Below are 18,983 nucleotides of genomic sequence, written 5' to 3' on the forward strand. Positions count from 1 at the left end.
CTCAAACCTGCCAGAGTATTCACAGTTTATTGGGCAGCAGTAATCCCTGCTTTCTGAATATTTCTGAGTCGTGGACTATCTTACAAAACGCACCTCAAAATACTGGAGAGGTACCACCAATGCCATCTCTGCAGGATGAATCATTGTCCTCACTTGGGCCGACACTCACAGCACGAAGGCCGTAATCACACTATGTCAGCTCTGGTGGGCAGACTACGTCCCTCACATACCTGCCACGAGATCCCAAGTTCAGAATCAGAATCCAAATCTGAATCTGAATTCAAATCAGAATCAGAATCAGCTTTATTATAACCGTCTTATGTGACATGAAATTTGCTTTATTTTTTGTGACAGCAGTTCAGTGCAAAGACATACATTTACTACAAAAATTACAAAATTAATAATAGTGCAGAAATGAAGGAATAATGAGGCAGTTTTCACAAGTTCATGAACCATTCAGAAACCTGTTGGGAGAGGAGAAGAAGGTGTTCTTGAATTGATGAGTGAGTGTCCTCAGGATCCTGTAGCTCCTCCCTGATGGTAATAATGAGAGGAGGACATGTCTGGGGTGGTGAGGGTCCTTAATGATGGATGTCGCCTTTGTGAGGCACCATCTCTTGAATTTGCCCTCGATGGTGGGGAGGACTGTGCTTGTAATTGAGCTCTCTGAGCCTACAACCCTTGGCAGCCTCTTGCAATCCTGTGATCTGGAGATAGACACTATACTCAACTCCACCTGAGAAAGAGATTACTATGTGAACTGAGGAAATCATTCAAGGATATTCTCCAATGATTCTTTAACATTCTCATGATCTCTTGTGAATTTGTGTCCTATGATTGGTTAAAATGGAGAAATGGCATTTGAGATAGCATTTGGAACTTTGAACACGACTGTCAGGTGTCTATAGAGGCCCAGTGTGAATAGTGGAGTGAATATTTCTAAAACTGCCCTCTGCTATCTCATCAAGCACTTCCTGTCCCACCAGCGCACTGCCTATCAGTCCCACGTGGGCCTCAGCAACCACCAGAGGATCCATAGGTTTAGAATGGAAATAATCATTTTGACCTTGAGAGACAGTTCCAGAATTAAAAATGAAATGGGGTGCAGGCCAGGTGTAATTGAAACAGAAGTTCATGGAGTGTTGAACAGGAAGATGTGTATGTAGTTGAGAGCAAGAGAGGTACATATTCAAAGGAGCTCAAGATTGGTGGTCACAGAGTGTTATGCATAACAGGTGTGTACATAAAGGACAGCAAACAGATGTTCATAGGATATTCTGCAGGTAAGAGAGAGCAAGAGAGGTGTGCATGTAATGCTTTACAAGAGAGGCCTGTCTGCAATGGAGACCAAGTGAAATGTATATACCAGGGAGCGTAGGAGTCTTTTTTCATAGGGTGCTGCAAGGTCAGTTGGTCATTGTAAGTTGACAGTGACAGAATCTGGAGGAGTTGGTGGAAATGTGTGTAGGAGGTGATTTAAAAAAAACTAGTTCCAATGGGTGTCGATGGTCAGCACGGACTCGACGGGCCAAACGGCCAGGATTACAGCTGTTGCTGACTCGGAACCCGGAAGGAGGAGAGGGCGGGACTCGGTTGCGCCAATCGGAGCGGTCTCGCCTAGCCGGGCAAGGTCTCGCGTGATCTGGGTCAGGGCCGCTGCCGCCGCGAGGGAAGATGCTCCGAGTATTTGCGCCGCGTCGAGGCCTAGCGTGGGCGGGGGTGAGTGCGGCTCCGGGGTCGGCTGGTCACCGCGGGCCCTGCCTCCCGGGGTCCGCTGCAGTGTAGAACACCGAGGTTCCGGTGCGCCGTCGGGCTCCGTTTAATGCGAATCCAAGCGCTGTAAACTCTCTGGCTGGGCTGGAGGTCATGGTGTTAACGATGGGGTAACCCTCGATTCTGGGAGGCTGGCAGCTGGATTTCACCCCTAGGGCCCGCCGTGGTTGCAGCAGCAAAATGAGACCTGCATTGATATAGGGCTTTTTAGACACCCCACAGACCTCTGCAGCTAATTAAATATTTCAGAATCTAGTAGAAGGAAATATAATCACCTGACAGCTGCAGAACTCTTGCAGAGGTCAGTTCTAACTACTCCTGCTGGAGTCTGCACTGAAATACATGGCAAAACTTGAATTTCTGTTGAGACAAAGCAGCATCAAGTGCTGAAAATGGAGGGAGGGGGAGGTGTAAGGGTGCAGAGGTGAGAGAGAATTAGGCTTATTATCACTGACATGTGAAATTTGTATTTTGGCAGCAGTACAGTGCAAGACATAATTACTATAGGTTTACATTAAAATATAAATAGTGCAGGAATGGCATAGTGAAGTAGTGTTCCTGGACCATTCAGAAGTCTGATGACAGAGGGAAGAAGCTGTTCCTAAGCACAAAACATATGATTACATGATCCAGCACATACAGTCAGAAAGTAATATTGGCACAAGTGCTTGGATGGCATGGCCTGAAGATTGACAGGCTGACATAAAGTGCAAGGTGCATGCTTGTCTAAGACTGTATAATGTTCCTGACACTGTTAAAACAAACAGTTGTATAAATATGTAAAACAGCAGCAATAAAAACTGAAAAGCAACTAGCACAGGCTGTGAGTTGGGCGGGGCTTCTGTTTCTCATGACATTTCAGGAAATCATCAGCTGGTCATGTAGCAATAGTGTGAGGAACAGGATATTTTTGACTGATAATCATCCAGCCATTTGCTTTCTTAGAACACTAGTGGAGGCAGGAAGTGCAAAGGGTAATTTTCACACAGCAAGATATTAAGAAAACAATTTTGTTCTAGTGATTTAGTATTTGAAAAAAATATCCCAAATTTGCTTTGCACCAAAATGCTCAGAGTTAGTAAAAGGTGTGTGAATTTCTTATACGACCACATTGCAGGTACTTCTCTTCCCAGTTGGGTTGGAGAGATTGAATTATACTGGAGATGGCTAACATTTTTTGTTTTGCTGGTGAACTAGACCATTATATTAGGAATGCTTTTATCCTTTGTTCGGTGCAAGTTGTTTGGGCGTAAGGTTCCATGCTGAATTTTGGCACCCTATTTGACAGATAATCTTGCATTTTAATTTCTCTGTTTAAAAGTCATGGAGTTAGAGCTGGTATACCTAACCCAAGCTATTGACAGCTGAATTGTTGGACATATCCCTCCAAACATTTGGACAAATAGGTTGTGGGAATTAAGGGATGGGGAAAGGATGCTGCAGTGCCATGATTTCGTTAAGTGTTAGACATTAAAAAGTAGTGCGATCACTCGAGTTGAGTATGAATTTCTCTATGATGTTGTCTGTAGATGTGTCCTCAAGTGGCTGCAGAGGCTGATCCAAGATCCATATGTTCTGGTGTGGGCGAGAGTAGGTGGTGGCTGTAGTTAGTGGTTGGGTCTTTTGGTTGTTCAGTCTTTCCTTTCACAGCTGCCACTTGTTCTCTGCGGCACAGTGGAGGTAGATATTAAGAACATAAGACACGAGCTGAATTTGGCCGTTTGGCCATTGAGTCTCCTCTGTCATTCCATCGTGGCTGATTTATTATTCCCCTCGACTCCATTCTCCTGCCTTCTCACCGTAACCTGTGACACCCTAACGAATCAAAAACCTATCAACCTTCACTTAAAATATACCCAATGACTTGGCATCCACAGCCCACTGTGGCAGTGAATTCCACAGGTTCACCACTCTCTGGCTGAAGAAATTCCTCCTCATCTCTAAAGTGAGTCCTTATGAAACTGTGTCCTCTGGTCTTAGGCTTCCCCACCATAGGAAGCATCCTCTCCACGTCCACTATATCAGAGCCTTTCATGACTGCATGATATACATCATGATATTGATACCAAACCAAATTTGCCTGGATCTTTGGATGTTACTCAAAAGTGGTAAACACTGAAATTCTGATGTACATACTGCATGGAATTTGTATTAAGATAATGATCCCATTTTTTAAAAAGTAATTTTACTCTTTCCTGGCTATTCTGCTCATTCTAAATTAAGATCAAATCAAAATGGAAAAGTTGCCATATTGTCAAGGTCAAAAGGACTGAAAAAACCAAGGTTTAAGACAAGGTTGGATAGATTTTTGCATAGTTGGGGAATTAAGGGTTATGGGGAAAAGGCAGGTAGGTGGAGATGAGTCCATGGCCAGATCAGCCATGATCTTATTGAATGGTGGAGCAGGCTCGATGGGCCGGATGGCCGACTCCTGCTCCTATTTTTAATGTTCTTATGTAGAAGAGAAACAAATGGTGCCATTGTAAACACATGAGATTTGGCAGATGCTGGAAATCCAGTGTAACACAAAATGCTGGGGGCATCTATGGAGAGGAGTAAAGAGTAGATGTTTTGGGCTGAATTTCTTCAGCATTTTGTGTGCTGTGCAATTGTAAACCAGTTGAACTGAATAAAATTAGTGGCATGTAAGAAAATTTTCCACTTTTATACTTTTTCATTTTTATGGGCATTGTTGAAACTATGAGGTAACCCTCATCCCTCCCCCCTCCCCCTCCACCTCTCCCCCTCTCCTCCTCTCCTCTCCCCCTCTCCTCCTCTCCTCTCCCCCTCCCCTTCCCCCTCCCCCTTCCCCCTCCCCCTTCCCCCTCCCCCTTCCCCCTCCCCCTCTCCCCCTCCCCCCTCCTCCCCCTCCCCCCTCCTCCCCCTCCCCCTCCTCCCCCTCCCCCTCTCCCCTCCCCCCCTCCCCCTCTCCCCCTCCCCCCTCCCCCTCCCCCCTCCCCCTCCTCCCCCCTCCCCCTCCCCCTCTCCCCCTCCCCCTCCCCTCCTCCCCCTCTCCCCCTCCCCCCTCCTCCCCCTCCCCTCTCCCCCCTCCTCCCCCTCCCCTCTCCCCCTCCCCCTCTCCCCCCTCTCCCCCCTCTCCCCCCTCTACCCCTCCCCCTCCCACTCCCCTCCCCCTCCACCTCTACCCCTCCCCTCCCCTTCCCCCCCCTCCTCCTCTCCCCTCCCCTTCCCCCCTCCCTCCTCCTCTCCCCTCCCCTTCTCCCCTCCCATCCTCCTCCCCCTCCCCCCTCCTCCTCCCCCTCCCCCTCCCCCTCCCCCTCCCCTCCCCCTCCCCCTCCCCTCCCCCTCCCCCTCCCCCTCCCCCTCCCCCTCCCCCTCCCCCTCCCCTCCCCCTCCCCTCCCCCCTCCTCCCCTCCCCCTCCCCTCCCCCTCCCCCTCCCCTCCCCCCTCCCCTCCCCCTCCCCCTCCCCCTCCCCTCCCCCTCCCCCTCCCCCTCCCCTCCCCCTCCCCCTCCCCCCTCCCCTCCCCTCCCCCTCCCCTCCCCTCCCCCTCCCCTCCCCCTCCCCTCCCCCTCCCCCTCCCCCCCCTCCCCTCCCCCTCCCCTCCCCCCTCCTCCCCTCCCCCTCCCCTCCCCCTCCCCTCCCCTCCCCCTCCCCTCCTCCCCTCCCCTCCTCCCCTCCTCTCCTCCCCTCCTCCCCTCCCCTCCCCTCCTCCCCTCCCCTCCTCCCCTCCCCTCCTCCCCTCCTCCCCTCCTCCCCTCCCCTCCTCCCCTCCCCCCTCCCCTCCTCCCCTCCCCTCCCCTCCCCCTCCCCCCTCCCCTCCCCCCTCCCCCCTCCCCTCCCCCCTCCCCTCCCCCCTCCCCCCTCCCCTCCTCCCCTCCCCTCCCCCCTCCCCTCCCCTCCTCCCCTCCCCCCTCCCCTCCCCTCCTCCCCTCCCCTCCCCTCCTCCCCTCCCCCTCCCCTCCTCCCCTCCCCTCCTCCCCTCCCCTCCTCCCCTCCTCCCCTCCCCCCTCCCCTCCCCTCCCCCCCCCTCCCCCCTCCCCTCCCCCCTCCCCTCCTCCCCTCCCCTCCCCCCTCCCCTCCCCTCTCCCCTCCCCTCCCCCTCCTCCCCTCCCCCCCTCCCCTCCTCCCCTCCCCCCTCCCCTCCTCCCCTCCTCCCCTCCTCCCCTCCCCTCCCCCTCCTCCCCTCCCCCCCTCCCCTCCCCCTCCTCCCCTCCCCCTCCTCCCCTCCCCTCCCCCTCCCCCTCCTCCCCTCCCCTCCCCCTCCCCCTCCCCATCCCCATCCCTCCTCCCCACTCCCTCTCTCCCTCCTGCCCTTTGGCCTGAAATGTCGACTATCTAATCATTTCCATAGATGCTGCCTCTCTGCTGACTTCCTCCATTATTTCGTGAGTGTTGCTTTGGATTGCCACCATCTGCGGCCTTCCTCATGTTTTCAAATGTGATGTTGCAGGGTGGACTTGAGTCCCCATCACCAAGTGCAAAACTATTTAAAAAATGCATTGATTGCTGAAACTACTTCATACAGATAGGGAATTCTGCTTCTGGTTACACTTTCTCCCACCTAATTGGAGTAATTAACTGCAGGCCCCTTTATGACTACAGTAGTAATTCTGCAATTATTAATCATTTATTCTGAATGTCCTTGTCCATAAACATTGCTGGGAATTGATGTTGACAATGACATAAAATATTGTCTCAACAACATCTGAAACTTAAGGTTGACAATGAGAACTAATGTTTACTCAAGTACTGGCCTTGAATATATTTGTATTTTGCATGGGATTTCACACTGAAGTCTTTTGAAATAGATGGGAAAAGATTCCCTGGCTTCACTTTAAAATGAACGGAAGAAGGTTTCCCACTATGCTGAACAATATTTTTGGATTACAATAAATGTTTTTGCATTTTTGTATCGAAAATGCACTAAAATCTTAAAGCCTCATCAATGTGAAACTACAGTTTGGGCCATGAACTTCATTGTATGGTGTTCAACTCCATTTGCAGTTCCCAGAGAGTTATACAGTAAATGAATGAGTCCTTCAGCCTGCATCATCAAACATTCATGGTAGTTAGTCCCTTCCTTATTCTTCCCACACTCCCATCAGCTCTCCCCAGGTTCTACTTCTCCATAAATACTAGAGGAACTTACAGTGCCCAGTTACCCATATCTCTGCGATCCAGGGAAGCACCAGAAAGAAAGCAATGGCCACTGTGAGCATTTGTGAATTGTACACAGACACCAGAGATCAGGATTGAGTCTGGGTTGCTGGAACTGTGAGATATTACCTCTACTTGGTACATCACTGACTTGCCCAGATAATACGGCCATAGAGTTATAAGATATTCGAGCAGAATTAGGCCATTTGGACCATTGATTTTTTTTTCCACCTTTGAATTTATTTTCTCTCTCAACCCTATTCTTCTGGCTTCTTTGTCAGTGAGATGTGTTGTTTTGCATCAATGACCAACACGGTCCAAGATGTGCTGGGGAAAGGCCGCTAGTGTGAGCATGCTTCTGGCACCAACATAGCATGCCCACAACTTACCCTAACTCGTACATCTTATAGAATGCGTGCAGGATTATGGAAACTGTACCTATGAAAAAGGGCCAGCATGGTTCTGTAATGGTGAGTGTAACACTACTACGGTGCCAGCTGTAAGATTGGGATTCAATTCCTGCTACTTTCTGTACCTTCTCCCTGTGACTATTGTGTGCAGTTTTGGTCTCCAAATTTGAGGAAGGACATTCTTGCTATTGAGGGAGTGCAGCATAGGTTCACAAGGTTAATTCCCGGGATGGCAGAACTGTCATATGTTGAAAGATTGGAGCGACTGGGCTTGTATACTCTGTTCTGATTGAAACATATGAGATTATTAAGGGATGGGACACGCTGGAGGCAGGAAGCATGTTCCCGCTGATGGGTGAGTCGAGAACCAGAGGCCACAGTTTAAGAATTAGGGGTAGGCCATTTAGAATGGAGTTGAGGAAAAACTTTTTCACCTAGAGAGTGGTGGATATGTGGAATGCTCTGCCCCAGAAGGCAGTGGAGGCCAAGTCTCTGGATGTTTTCAAGAAAGAGATGGATAGAGCTCTTAAAGATAGCAGAATCAAAGGTTGTGGGGATAAGGCAGGAACTGGATACTGATTGTGGATGATCAACCATGATCACGGTGAATGGCGGTGCTGGCTCGAAGGGCCAAATGGCCTACTCCTGCACCTATTGTCTATCGTCTATTATTGACTATGCAGGTTTCCTCTGGGTGCTCTGGTTTCTTCCCACATTCCAAAGACGTACGAGTTAGGGTTGGTAAGATTTGCTGTGTTAGTGCAGGAAACATGGAACACTACTGGACTGCCCCCCAGCACATCTCGGACTGTGTTAGTTTGTTGACACAAAGTAATTCATTTCACTGCATTGTGGTGTACATGTGACAAATACATTTAATCCTTATCTTTTACATGGGTGATAATTGTTGGCTTTGCCAGCAACATGTACATTATATGAAAGAAAGAAAAATGTTCCCCACTGCCACGTGTTTAACTTTTTGTAGAATTTTTTTATTTACTAGAAACAGAACTGACAATAGTTGTAATAAATTATTTTCTTTCTTTGCAGGTCCGCCATCTGCAGCGATTTCAGAGCACCCTTGTACTAGCAGAGCACAATAATGAGAAGCTGACCCCAATTACCCTCAATGCCATTACAGCTGCTAAGCAGCTGGGTGGAGATGTAACCTGCTTGGTTGCTGGAACAGACTGTAGCAAGGTAAGAAGTGTTTGCCATAGCTTATAATGTCTAAAGATATTTCTGGTTCAAAACCATTGTGATGTTGTACATTCATGTCTGTAGTGCTTTATTGACTTCTACACAAATAGGACTTGTGTTACACAGATAATAAAACATTTGGTACCAGAATGAAAATTGGTGCTGAATCAAATGTCTCAGGGAAAAGTGCATGTTGAAAGGCATGGTTGTAAAAAGGTCATTTGAAAAAATTGAGCGAATTTTGTCACTTCAGTGCTGCTGTTGATATAATCCAGAGGTTTCTTTGTGTGTTTCGCTTGCCTTTCCTGCATTATTTCTCTGAGATTGTGTTCAAAGCTAATATTTGTTTAACTCTTACAGGTGGTTCAAGAGGTCAGCAAAGTGCAGGGGGTAAAGAAGATTTTAGTGGCACAGAATGATGTATTCAAAGGTTTGCTACCAGGTGGGGAAGTTCGAAATACTTAACTGTGTCACAGGCGGAAAGCATTTGGTGCATCAGGTCCATGCTACCTCTTGGCAAAGCAATTTTATAATTTCATTCCCCTTCTTGTGGATTTCCCTGTAACCAGGCAACATACTCTCCTTCAAGTGCCAATCATATCCCTGTTCAAAGTAGATTTAATATCGATATATATGTCACCATTACTACCCTGTAATTCATTTTCTTGCAGTTCACAATAGAAAAAAGAAATACAATAGGATCAATGAAAAATTGCACTCAAAGAATGACAAACAACCAATGTACAAAAGAAGGCAAACTGTTTAGATGCAAAGAAAAAGTAAATAAATAATACTGAGAACATGAGATGTAGAATCATTGGAAGTGTAAAGAATGTAGGAACTATATCAGTATATTTGCACAAGCTTACTTAGTGATACTGTGTGAATGTTGTGTTAGTATTTAAAGGGCATCAGAATTACTCTCCGAGCTAGTTCCATCATCTTTTGCATTCACCCTGCAACAAAAGTGATCTCAGAGTAAAGCTTCTCTGAAGACCTGCAGCTTCGACAGTGCGATATTTCCAGTTTTGTAACAGAATTTTCACCCTAGATTTCTTTTTGAAGATGAACAAACAATCAATGTGCAAAAGAAGACAAACTGTAAATACAGGAAAAAAAGTATAATAAGTAAGTAAATACTGAGAACATGAGCTGCAGAGTCTTGGAAAGTGAGTCCACAGGTTGTGGGATTTGTTCAGTGTTGAGGTGAATTACATTATCCACACTGGTTCAGGAGCCAGATGGTTGAAAGTTAATAACTGTTCCTAAACCTGGTGCTGTGGGATCTAAGGTTCCTGTACCTCCTTCCTGTTGGCAGCAGCGGAAAGAGAGCATTGCCTGGATAGTGGCTGTCCTTGATGATGGATGCTGCTGTGGGAGCGCTCCTTGTAAATGTGCTGAGTGGTGGAGAGAGCTTTCGCTGTGGTGGACTGAGCTGTGTTCACCACATTTTGTAGGCATTTCTGTTCTTGGGCATAGGCCTTTCCATACCAGGCCGTGTTGTAACTAGTCGGGATACTCTCCACTGTGCGTTTATAGAAGTTTGTCAGTTTTAGATAAAATGCCGAATCTGCATAAATGTCTAAGAAAGTAGAGGCATTGCTGCGGAGAGTAAATGGTTCTTTTGCCACTTACTGTAGAGGTAATTTATGTTTAAGAACTATTTGTGTGAACACAAAGGCTAGTGGTCAAGTACTATAAAATGGAATGAATGGAGATGGGTATTTGATAGCTGGTATGAACTCATTCTCAAGTTCCTGTTTCTGTGCTGTATTACTGTATGATACTACAGTAGCCAATTAACCCACTGGTACATATTTGGATCATTGGAGGACATGGACCTTCAATTAATGGGGTTATTACAGTGATGTGAAATTGTTTAGTGTCAACAGTACAGTGCAAGGACAAAAATAAATAAATTGTCCCAAAAAAAGAGAAAATACGAGTTAATACTTATGGACAATTCATAGGGAAGAAGCCGTTTTTGAATCATGAAGTGCGGGTCTTCATGCTCTTGCACATCCTTTCTAATGTAGTAACAAGAAGAAGGCAGGTCCAGATGGTGAAGATTATCTCTCCTTCTTGAAGCATCGCCTCTTGAAGATGCCCTTGATGGTGGGAAGGGTTGTGACTGTGATACAGCTGGCTTTGTTTACAACCCTCTTGCTTTCCTGAACATTGGAAGTTCCATACTAGTCTGTGATGAAACTGGTTAGGATACTCTCCACTGGACATCTATAAAAATTGTAAGTGTCTTTGGTGATATACCAAATCTCCTCAAACCCTTAATGAAGTGGAGCTGTTCCTTCACGATTGGATCAGTGTGTTGGGCTGGGATGGATCCTCTGGATGTTGATGCTTGGGAACTTGAAGCTGCCTCCCCTTTCCATTGCTGACCCCTTAGTGAGGACAGGTGTGTGGTCTCCCAACTGCCCCTTCCTGAAGTCCGCAACCAGAACAACTAGAATGACGTGTGATATACTAATTGCTGGAATTAGAATGGTGTCTTCTGCAGAAGGCAGACTTCATCTCAGTGGTGCCTGTGAAAAATTGATTGTATTTTAGTGCTTAAGTACTAACATGCGGCTTGTAGATTTCAGTCGAGTTGTTCATGATGATTTTGAGGCAGAATTTCACTCTTGAACTCCTTTATAAATGGCCTTTAGATACTGTTGCTGTGAGGACACTTGTCATGCTTCTAGTTTCTTATGATGTTGACTATTTGTACTCTGTATCACTAACATGTGGTTTTTGTAGCTTCAAACACTGCTTTAAAAATTTATTATTGGATGTTAAGTGACATAATTAAAAACAAACTAGTGATAACACATGCTCTACATTTGAATGATAAATCTCTCCACTGTGTCACTAGAAGGTGTATGGGAAAGGAACCAAATAAGACAAGGACACTTCAGATATGCAAGCATCTAATTCTTTGTGAACATTTCACGCTTCGCTTGGGCAATTTATGTCAATTGGGGTTCATTGTTATTTTTACGAATGTAGATTTTTTTTTCAATCTGTTTAAGTGTATCTTTAATGTTCTGCTTTCTGTATCATTCACAGAGGAACTGACACCCCTGGTTCTGGCTACACAAAAACAATTTAAATTCACACACATATGTGCAGGGGCCTCTGCCTTTGGAAAGGTGAGTTTAAAACACCAGCACTAAAATGTTACATGGAACACACACAGCACAGAAGTGGGTGACTTCAAGTGAACCAAGCTATACTCAGTGGCCACTTTATTAGGTACACCTGCACGTCAGCTCATTAATGCAAATCATAAATCAGCCAATTATGTGGCAGTAGGTCAATGCATAAAAGCATGCAGACATGGTCAAAAGGTTGTTCAGATCAAAAATGTGATCTAAGTGGCTGACTGTGGAATAATTGTTGGTGACAGGGTGGTTTGAGTATCTCAGAAACTGCTGATCTACTAGGATTTTCACACACAAAGAGTCTCTAGAGTTTACAGAGAATGGCACAAAAAACAAAAAAAATCCAGTGAGTGGCAGTTCTGTGGGTGAAAATGTCTTGTTAATGAGAGAGGGCAGAGGAGAATGGCCAGACTGGTTTAAGCTGACAGGAAGGCGACAGTAACTAAATAATCATGTGTTACAACCATGATTTGCAGGGGAGCATTTCTGAATCCTCAGCATGTTGAATCTTGAAGTGGATGGGCTACAGCAGTAGAAGACACAAACATACAGTCAGTGTCCACTTGAATTGAATTGACTTTATTTCTTACACCCTTCTCATACGAGGAGTAAAATCTTTACGTTACGTCTCCGTCTAAATGTGCAATCATAGTAATTTATAACAGTTTATAATAAACACAATAGACATTGTAACATAGAAATACGCTCAGATCAGCGTGAGTTCATCAGTCTGATGGCCTGGTGGAAGAAGCAGTCCTGGAGCCTGTTGATCCTGGCTTTTATGCTGTGGTACCGTTTCCCGGATGTAGGAGCTGGAATAGTTTGTGTTTGGGGTGACTCGGGTCCCCAATGATCCTTCGGGCCCTTTTCTCACACCTATCTTTGTAAATGTCCTGAATCATGGGAAGTTCACAACTACAGATGCGCTGGGCTGTCCACACCACTCTCTGCAGAATTCTGCGATTAAGGGAGGTACAGTTCCCAAACCAGGCAGTGATGCACCCGGTCAGGATGATCTCAATTGAGCCCCTGTGGAAAGTTCTTAGGATTTGGGGGCCCATACCAAACTTTCTCAACCGTCTGAGGTGAAAGAGGCACTGTTGTGCCTTTTGCACCACACAGCTGGTGTGTACAGACCACGTGAGGTCCTCGGTGATATGGATGCTGAGGAACTTAAAGCTGTTTACCCTGTCAACCCCAGATCCATTGATATCAATAGGGGTTAGCCTGTTTCCATTCCTCCTGTAATCCACAACCAGCTCCTTTGTTTCTGCGACATTGAGGGAGAGGTTGTTTTCTTGACACCACTGTGTCAGAGAGATGAATTCTTCCCTGTAGGCCACCTCGTTATTGTTTGAGATTAGGCTAATCAATGTAGTGTCGGCAAATTTAATTAGCAGATTAGAGCTGTGGGTGGCGATAGAGTCATGGGTGTACAGGGAGTAAAGGAGGGGACTTGGTACCTGAAGGGCTCTTGTGTTGACAGTCAGAGGGGTGGAGGCGAAGGAGTCCACCCTTACCACCTGCCGGCGATCTGATAGGAAGTCGAGGATCCAGCTGCACAAGGCAGGGTCAAAGCCGAGGTCTCTGAGCTTCCTGTTGAGCTTGGATGGAATTATGATATTGAATGCTGCATTGTAGTCCAAGGATAGCATTCTCACATAAGATACAGGAGGTATCTGATAAAGTGGCCACTGAGTGTTATCATCTTCTAACTGAATTTGCATTCTTCATCCTTCCTGTCTTGTCTATCTGGATTAAGCTAAAAACTCATTAATACTGTTTGCCTCAGTTTACATACAATAAGTTTCAAATTCTAATTATTCTCTGGATGCAATGTTATTGGTACTTTTTAAAATCTTTTATTCTGAAATTTAGGTCATATCGGCTTGTTAGTGAAGCACAATAGCATGCAAGGTTTTATTTTTATATAGTGTTTTGCATAAGAACTTAATTTTAATTGTGCCCAGGATGTTTGTAGTAAAAAAAAACCTTTCAAAAAAAGTCTACTGTTACAAATTCATTGTATGAATTCAACATACATCAGTTGATGCTGGTTTAGCTTGTCTCAAGATCCCACTCATTTGTCCACTTGCTTCTAAAACCAATTTAACTAATCCTTAGAGACACAGGGAAACTGCAGATGCTGGAAATCGGAAGCAGTGCACACATAGATGCTGCCTGATTTGCTGAGTTCCTCCAGCACTTTATGTGCATTAAGTAATCCTTACTTATATAATGTGTCATTTAATGGCTCTTGAGCAGTTTCCCCATTATTGGTAAATAAAAATAAAAAGCTGGTGATATTCAGAAGGGAAGGAAGCATTTGTGGAGATTGCAACTGAATTAACGGTCACTTGTCTTTCCGACAGATATCCAGCAATTTTTAATTTGATTGCAGTTTAATTCTTCCAGGTAGGCATCAACTTGAATGTTAGCCCTGTCTCTTTCTCCACAAATACTGCTTGACCTTCTGAGTGCCTTGATCATTTTCAGTTTTTACTTTAGATTTCCAACATTACTCTCCCCAGTAAGGGTGTTGAATTAATTTGATCCATAGTGCTTTGGTTAACACATTGGATTTTGGTTAATTGAGCCATCAGTTAATTGGGGCAGGAGATTGTTGTCGAACAGTTTTTAATTAGTGTCAGATGCATGGACGTTTGGCTGCTAGACATTACAAAGTGCTTAGAGTGAGCAGTTTTTAAATAGTGTCCATTGTGTGTGCTTCTGTTCAATCTAAAGCAGTGATTTTTGTCAGTTGCAGTTGGCAAGAAATAAGCAGTGAGACAATTCAGAACTATTTCCTATATGTGATTTCAATTATTCAGGCTTAGAGATGCCAGAAATGGCTGGGAGTGAAAATGAAACAATTTCACTATTTCAACAAGTTAGGAACTACGAAGAATTTGAAGATGTCGACAATCATCTTGAATATTACAATGAAAATGAAGATGTGGAGAATGCAATTGATAGCATTCTATGAACACATTCTATAATATATTTTGATTTAAGTGCTTCCTTTGATTAGGAACTATTAATGCAAGTAATATGTTGATTTACTCCCTGAAAATATTTTCTGTGTAGTCTAATTAAAGCTTGGTTATGTTCAAATAACTTTGGATGCCCTGTGTTATGTATCTTTTGTGGATTTAAATTGGACACCAGGTTTGAATTCAGTTAATCCGATTTATATGGGCATGGAGTGACAGATGCTGATTCAGCAGTGACTTCTGCAAGAGATTTTGATCTAATGCCTGGATGGAAAAGATAGGTCAAAGGGAAAGGAGCCGAGGAATGCAATTAACTTTGGATTTCTATTGAACAGCTAGCACGGGGATAATTGTTCAAAGAACAGTGATCCAGGGTGTATCACTGTAATTCTGAAAATATTTGGAAATTATAATCTGCAGGGAAGTGTCCACTTGCTCTTTGACGAGAAGTTTAATGTTGTAAGTGGTTGATAATGCTCTCTAGTCCTTTAACAGAGACTCAAATTGCTATAACACTTCCTGCAGCTTCCCTTGCAATCCTTCATATTGTTTTGGAGCTGTCAGGTCAATGGCTTAATGGCATCTCAATTGAATTACGGTGCATTACACAGTGCATTATATGTCATAAGTTCTGTTTTATTTAATTAGTTCTGCTCTTTTTGCTGGGCTACATTCTACTTTATTTCTGTGTTTCCCAGCAAGATTGCAATTATCTGACTTTTTCTACTAATTGTTGCTTTGTGATTATAACATCTCTAGTATAACACATGGTAGGTAGTGGGGATCAGAATGTTTTCCTTTAAGAATATACAAAGACAGGAAAAAAAACAGCAAAGTGCCATTTTGGTGAATATAGTAGCTATAAATAACGATATCATGTACACTCAAACCAAACATCAGAGTGGGGAAGAAATGTAATCTAAGTGATTTTGACTGTGAGGTGATTGTTGGTGCCAGAGGGGGTGACTTGAGTATCTCAGAACCCTTGGGATTTTCATGCACAACAGTCTCTATTACAGAGAATGGTGCAGAAACCAAAAAAAAAACATTGTGAGCAGCAGTTCTGTGGGTGAAAACACCTTGCTAATGAGAGAGGATAGAGATGAATGGCCAGACTGACAACAAGGAGACAGTAACTGAATTAACCACGTGTTACAACAATGGTGTGTGGAAGAGCATCTCTTAATGTGCAGCATGTTGAACCTTGAAGTGCACGGGCTACAGCAGCAGAAGATCACAAACATACACTCAGTGGCCATTTTATTAGGTACAAGAGGTACCTAATAAAGTGTCTACTGAATTTATCTGTGGGCTTTCAGAATATCTAAGACAGCTGTGGAAGGAATCATTTAATATAAACAGAAGCGATCCCGGAGATGTTGGAAATCCAGAGCAACACACACGGAATGCTGGAGGAACTCAGTAGGTCAGGCGGTATCTATGGAAATGAATAAACGGTCAATATTTTTTGCCAAGATCCTTCATCACATTTGAAAATGAAGTTGAAGATGCTTGAATAAGGTGGGGATTGGGAAGGAGGACAAGCTAAAAGGTGATAGGTGAAGCCAGGTGGGTGGGAGAGGGGATATGAAGTGAGAAGCTGGGAGGTAGAAAAGGCAAAGGGCTGGGGAAGAAGGAATCTGATAGGAAAGGAGAGTGGATCTTGGGAATCTTGCCAGGTGTCTACTGAGCATCAAGAAGCAACAAAGCAGTTTAAGTAGAGAGAAGAGAGAAAAAAGTTCTGTAATTTGAGCTAATTGTGTGCCATGTCTGTGTGCAGCAGGATCCCATTATTACGTACAGTGAATCCCCAGCTAATTTAATACAACAATCATTAATGGTCTCCCTGTGACGGAGTAGTTACAGAATGTAAAACTGAAGCTGATGATGGCTTGCAATTCTCTGTCTATTTGAAACTTGTATTAATATCTGGCTCAACACAGGAAATGCTGGAGGAACTCGGCAAGTCAGGCAGCAGCTACGAAGGGGGATAAACAATTGACATTTCAGGCTGTTTATCATCCAGTTTCCTGGGAAATTTTGATGTGAATGAATCTAATTTAAAAAATTAAAAAAAAAACAACGTAAAAATAAGAATTGGTTTGACATATTAAAGTATACAATGTTTGTACAGAAGGATTTATTTATGGCTTTCCATTTGTTTGCAGAATCTTGTACCTAGAATAGCTGCTAAGCTTGATGTTGCTGCCATCTCTGATATCATTGAAATTAAATCTTCCGACACATTTGTCAGAACCATCTATGCAGGTAAGAATAAGAAGGAACCAGGCAGTAGCTTGATGGTATAAGAAAATTATTGACCTAAGAGTTAATTTGCCTTTTCACTGAAGGTACAACATTGTTTCTTGAAGTACTCCTAGAGCCATTTATATTCTTTTCTATAATTCACTAGAATCTGGCTTGGAATCAAAGAAGGATTCACTTAAGATTTTATTGTTACATTTCTTCCATCTGCTACACTAAATCTTTTATTGATTGAAGCAATCCATTTTATGGAACATACGGGCTGTTATCAGTAGTTTCTTGCATTGTTAAAAAGCAGGCAGATGTGTTAGAAATCTCATTTGCTGCAACAACCTGTCCCGGCAGTATTCACTGGCACAGTCAAGACACTGAAGTGTTGGAGGCATTTGACCACCAGATTAGGAAATAGAATTTTAGAAGATGGAACTGAAGGCAAGGTTGAAGGGGTGGTTTTTTGAGGAGACACTTGAGCACGAGGAGGGATAAATTAAGGGCAGATTCAGGATGTGTGGCTGCAAACCTTGAGGAGGGCTCTGGCGATGAAATGACCTAGTAGAGGGAATCCGCCGTGCTCGGGTCTCTGGCACTGGGTCTGGCTCTGTGGCTCAGAAGGGAAAGGGGGGGGAGGCGAAGAAGAGATGAGCTATTGGGATAGGGGATTCATTGATGAGAATGAGATTCCCAGATGATATGTTACTTTCTGGGTGCCAGGGCCAGGGACATCATGGATTGAGTCCACAGCATTATTAAGTGGGAGGGTGAGCAGTCAGAGATTGTGGTCCACATTGGTACTACTGACGTCGGTAGAAGGGTGATGAAGCCTTGTAAAGTGAGTTTATGGAGTTAGGTGTTAATTTAAAGAACAAGTCCTCCAGGGTTGTGATCTTAGGATTGCCACCCATGCCACGTGCTAGTGAGGCCAGAAATAGGAAGGTCATACAGTTTAACATGTGGCTAAGGAGATGGTGTAGGAGGGAGGGCTTCAGATTTTTGGATCATGGTTTCTTTTCCAGGGAAGGTAGGACCTGTACAGAAGTGATGCTTTGTACCCAAACTGGAGGGGCCTAGGGGGACTAATATCCTAGCAAAAAGGTTTGCTAGTGTTGCACGGAGGCGGGGGGGGGGGTTAAAATAGAGTTGCAGGGGGAGTACCAGAACAGGTAGTGGAATGGTTGTGGAGAAAGTTATCGTTAAGCGTATTGTACATACAAGGTCAGGAACTGAAAAGTTGAACATGATGGGACTGATGTTCTGAGCTGCATGTATTTCAATGCAAGAAGTGTTGTAGGAAAGGTAGATGAACTTAGGTTATCGATAGCGTGTGGAATTATGACATTGTGGCCATTAATAAGACTTGGTTGTAGGAGGGGCAGGACTGGCAGCTCAATGTTCTGGGGTTATGTTTTTTTAGAAACATAGAAACATAGAAAATAGGTGCAGGAGTAGGCCATTCGGCCCTTCGAGCCTGCACCGCCATTTATTATGATCATGGCTGATCATCCAACTCAGAACCCCGCCCCAGCCTTCCCTCCATACCCCCTGACCCCCGTAGCCACAAGGTCCATATCTAACTCCCTCTTAAGTATAGCCAATGAACTGGCCTCAACAGTTTCCTGTGGCAGAGAATTCCACAGATTCAGATGTGATAAGAGCAGGAGGGATTAAAGGGGGAAGGGTGGAATTAGTCAGGGAAAATGTCATGGCAGAATTTAGACAGGACAGACTGGAGAGCTTGTCCAGTGAGGCTTCATGGGTAGAACTGAGGAATAAGAAAGGTATGACCACGTTAATGGCATTATAGACCACCCAGCAGTCCGGGGGGTTTAGAGGACAAATTTGTAGAGAGTTCGCAGACTTTTGCAAGAAATATACGGTTGTGATAGTAGGTGATTTTAACTTTCCACATGTTGAATGGGACTCTCGTACTGTACAAGGGCTGGATGGGAAAGAGTTTGTCAAATGTGATCAGGAAAGTTTCCTTAATCAGTACATAGAAGTCCCAACTAGAGAGAGTGTGATGCTAAGTTTCTTATTGGAGAATGAGGCAAGGCAGGTGACAGA

The 18,983-nt window shown here is 44.7% G+C and overlaps 1 protein-coding gene across 1 annotated transcript in view; it reads left to right on the forward strand.

The window, feature by feature from the left end:
- Nucleotides 1-1,583: 1,583 nt before the first annotated feature.
- The window catches only part of etfa (electron transfer flavoprotein subunit alpha), a 74,599-nt gene continuing 57,199 nt past the window's right edge, over nt 1,584-18,983 (forward strand). Inside the window, exons 1-5 of the mRNA XM_063070456.1 lie at nt 1,584-1,719; nt 8,354-8,503; nt 8,864-8,945; nt 11,570-11,652; nt 16,826-16,925. Coding sequence (XP_062926526.1) covers nt 1,675-1,719; nt 8,354-8,503; nt 8,864-8,945; nt 11,570-11,652; nt 16,826-16,925 — 460 coding nt within the window. The 5' untranslated portion in view covers nt 1,584-1,674. The remainder of the gene's footprint in view (nt 1,720-8,353; nt 8,504-8,863; nt 8,946-11,569; nt 11,653-16,825; nt 16,926-18,983) is intronic.

The sequence above is a fragment of the Mobula hypostoma genome, chromosome 18 (assembly GCF_963921235.1).
Source record: "Mobula hypostoma chromosome 18, sMobHyp1.1, whole genome shotgun sequence".
Classification (NCBI taxonomy): Eukaryota; Metazoa; Chordata; class Chondrichthyes; order Myliobatiformes; family Myliobatidae; genus Mobula; species Mobula hypostoma.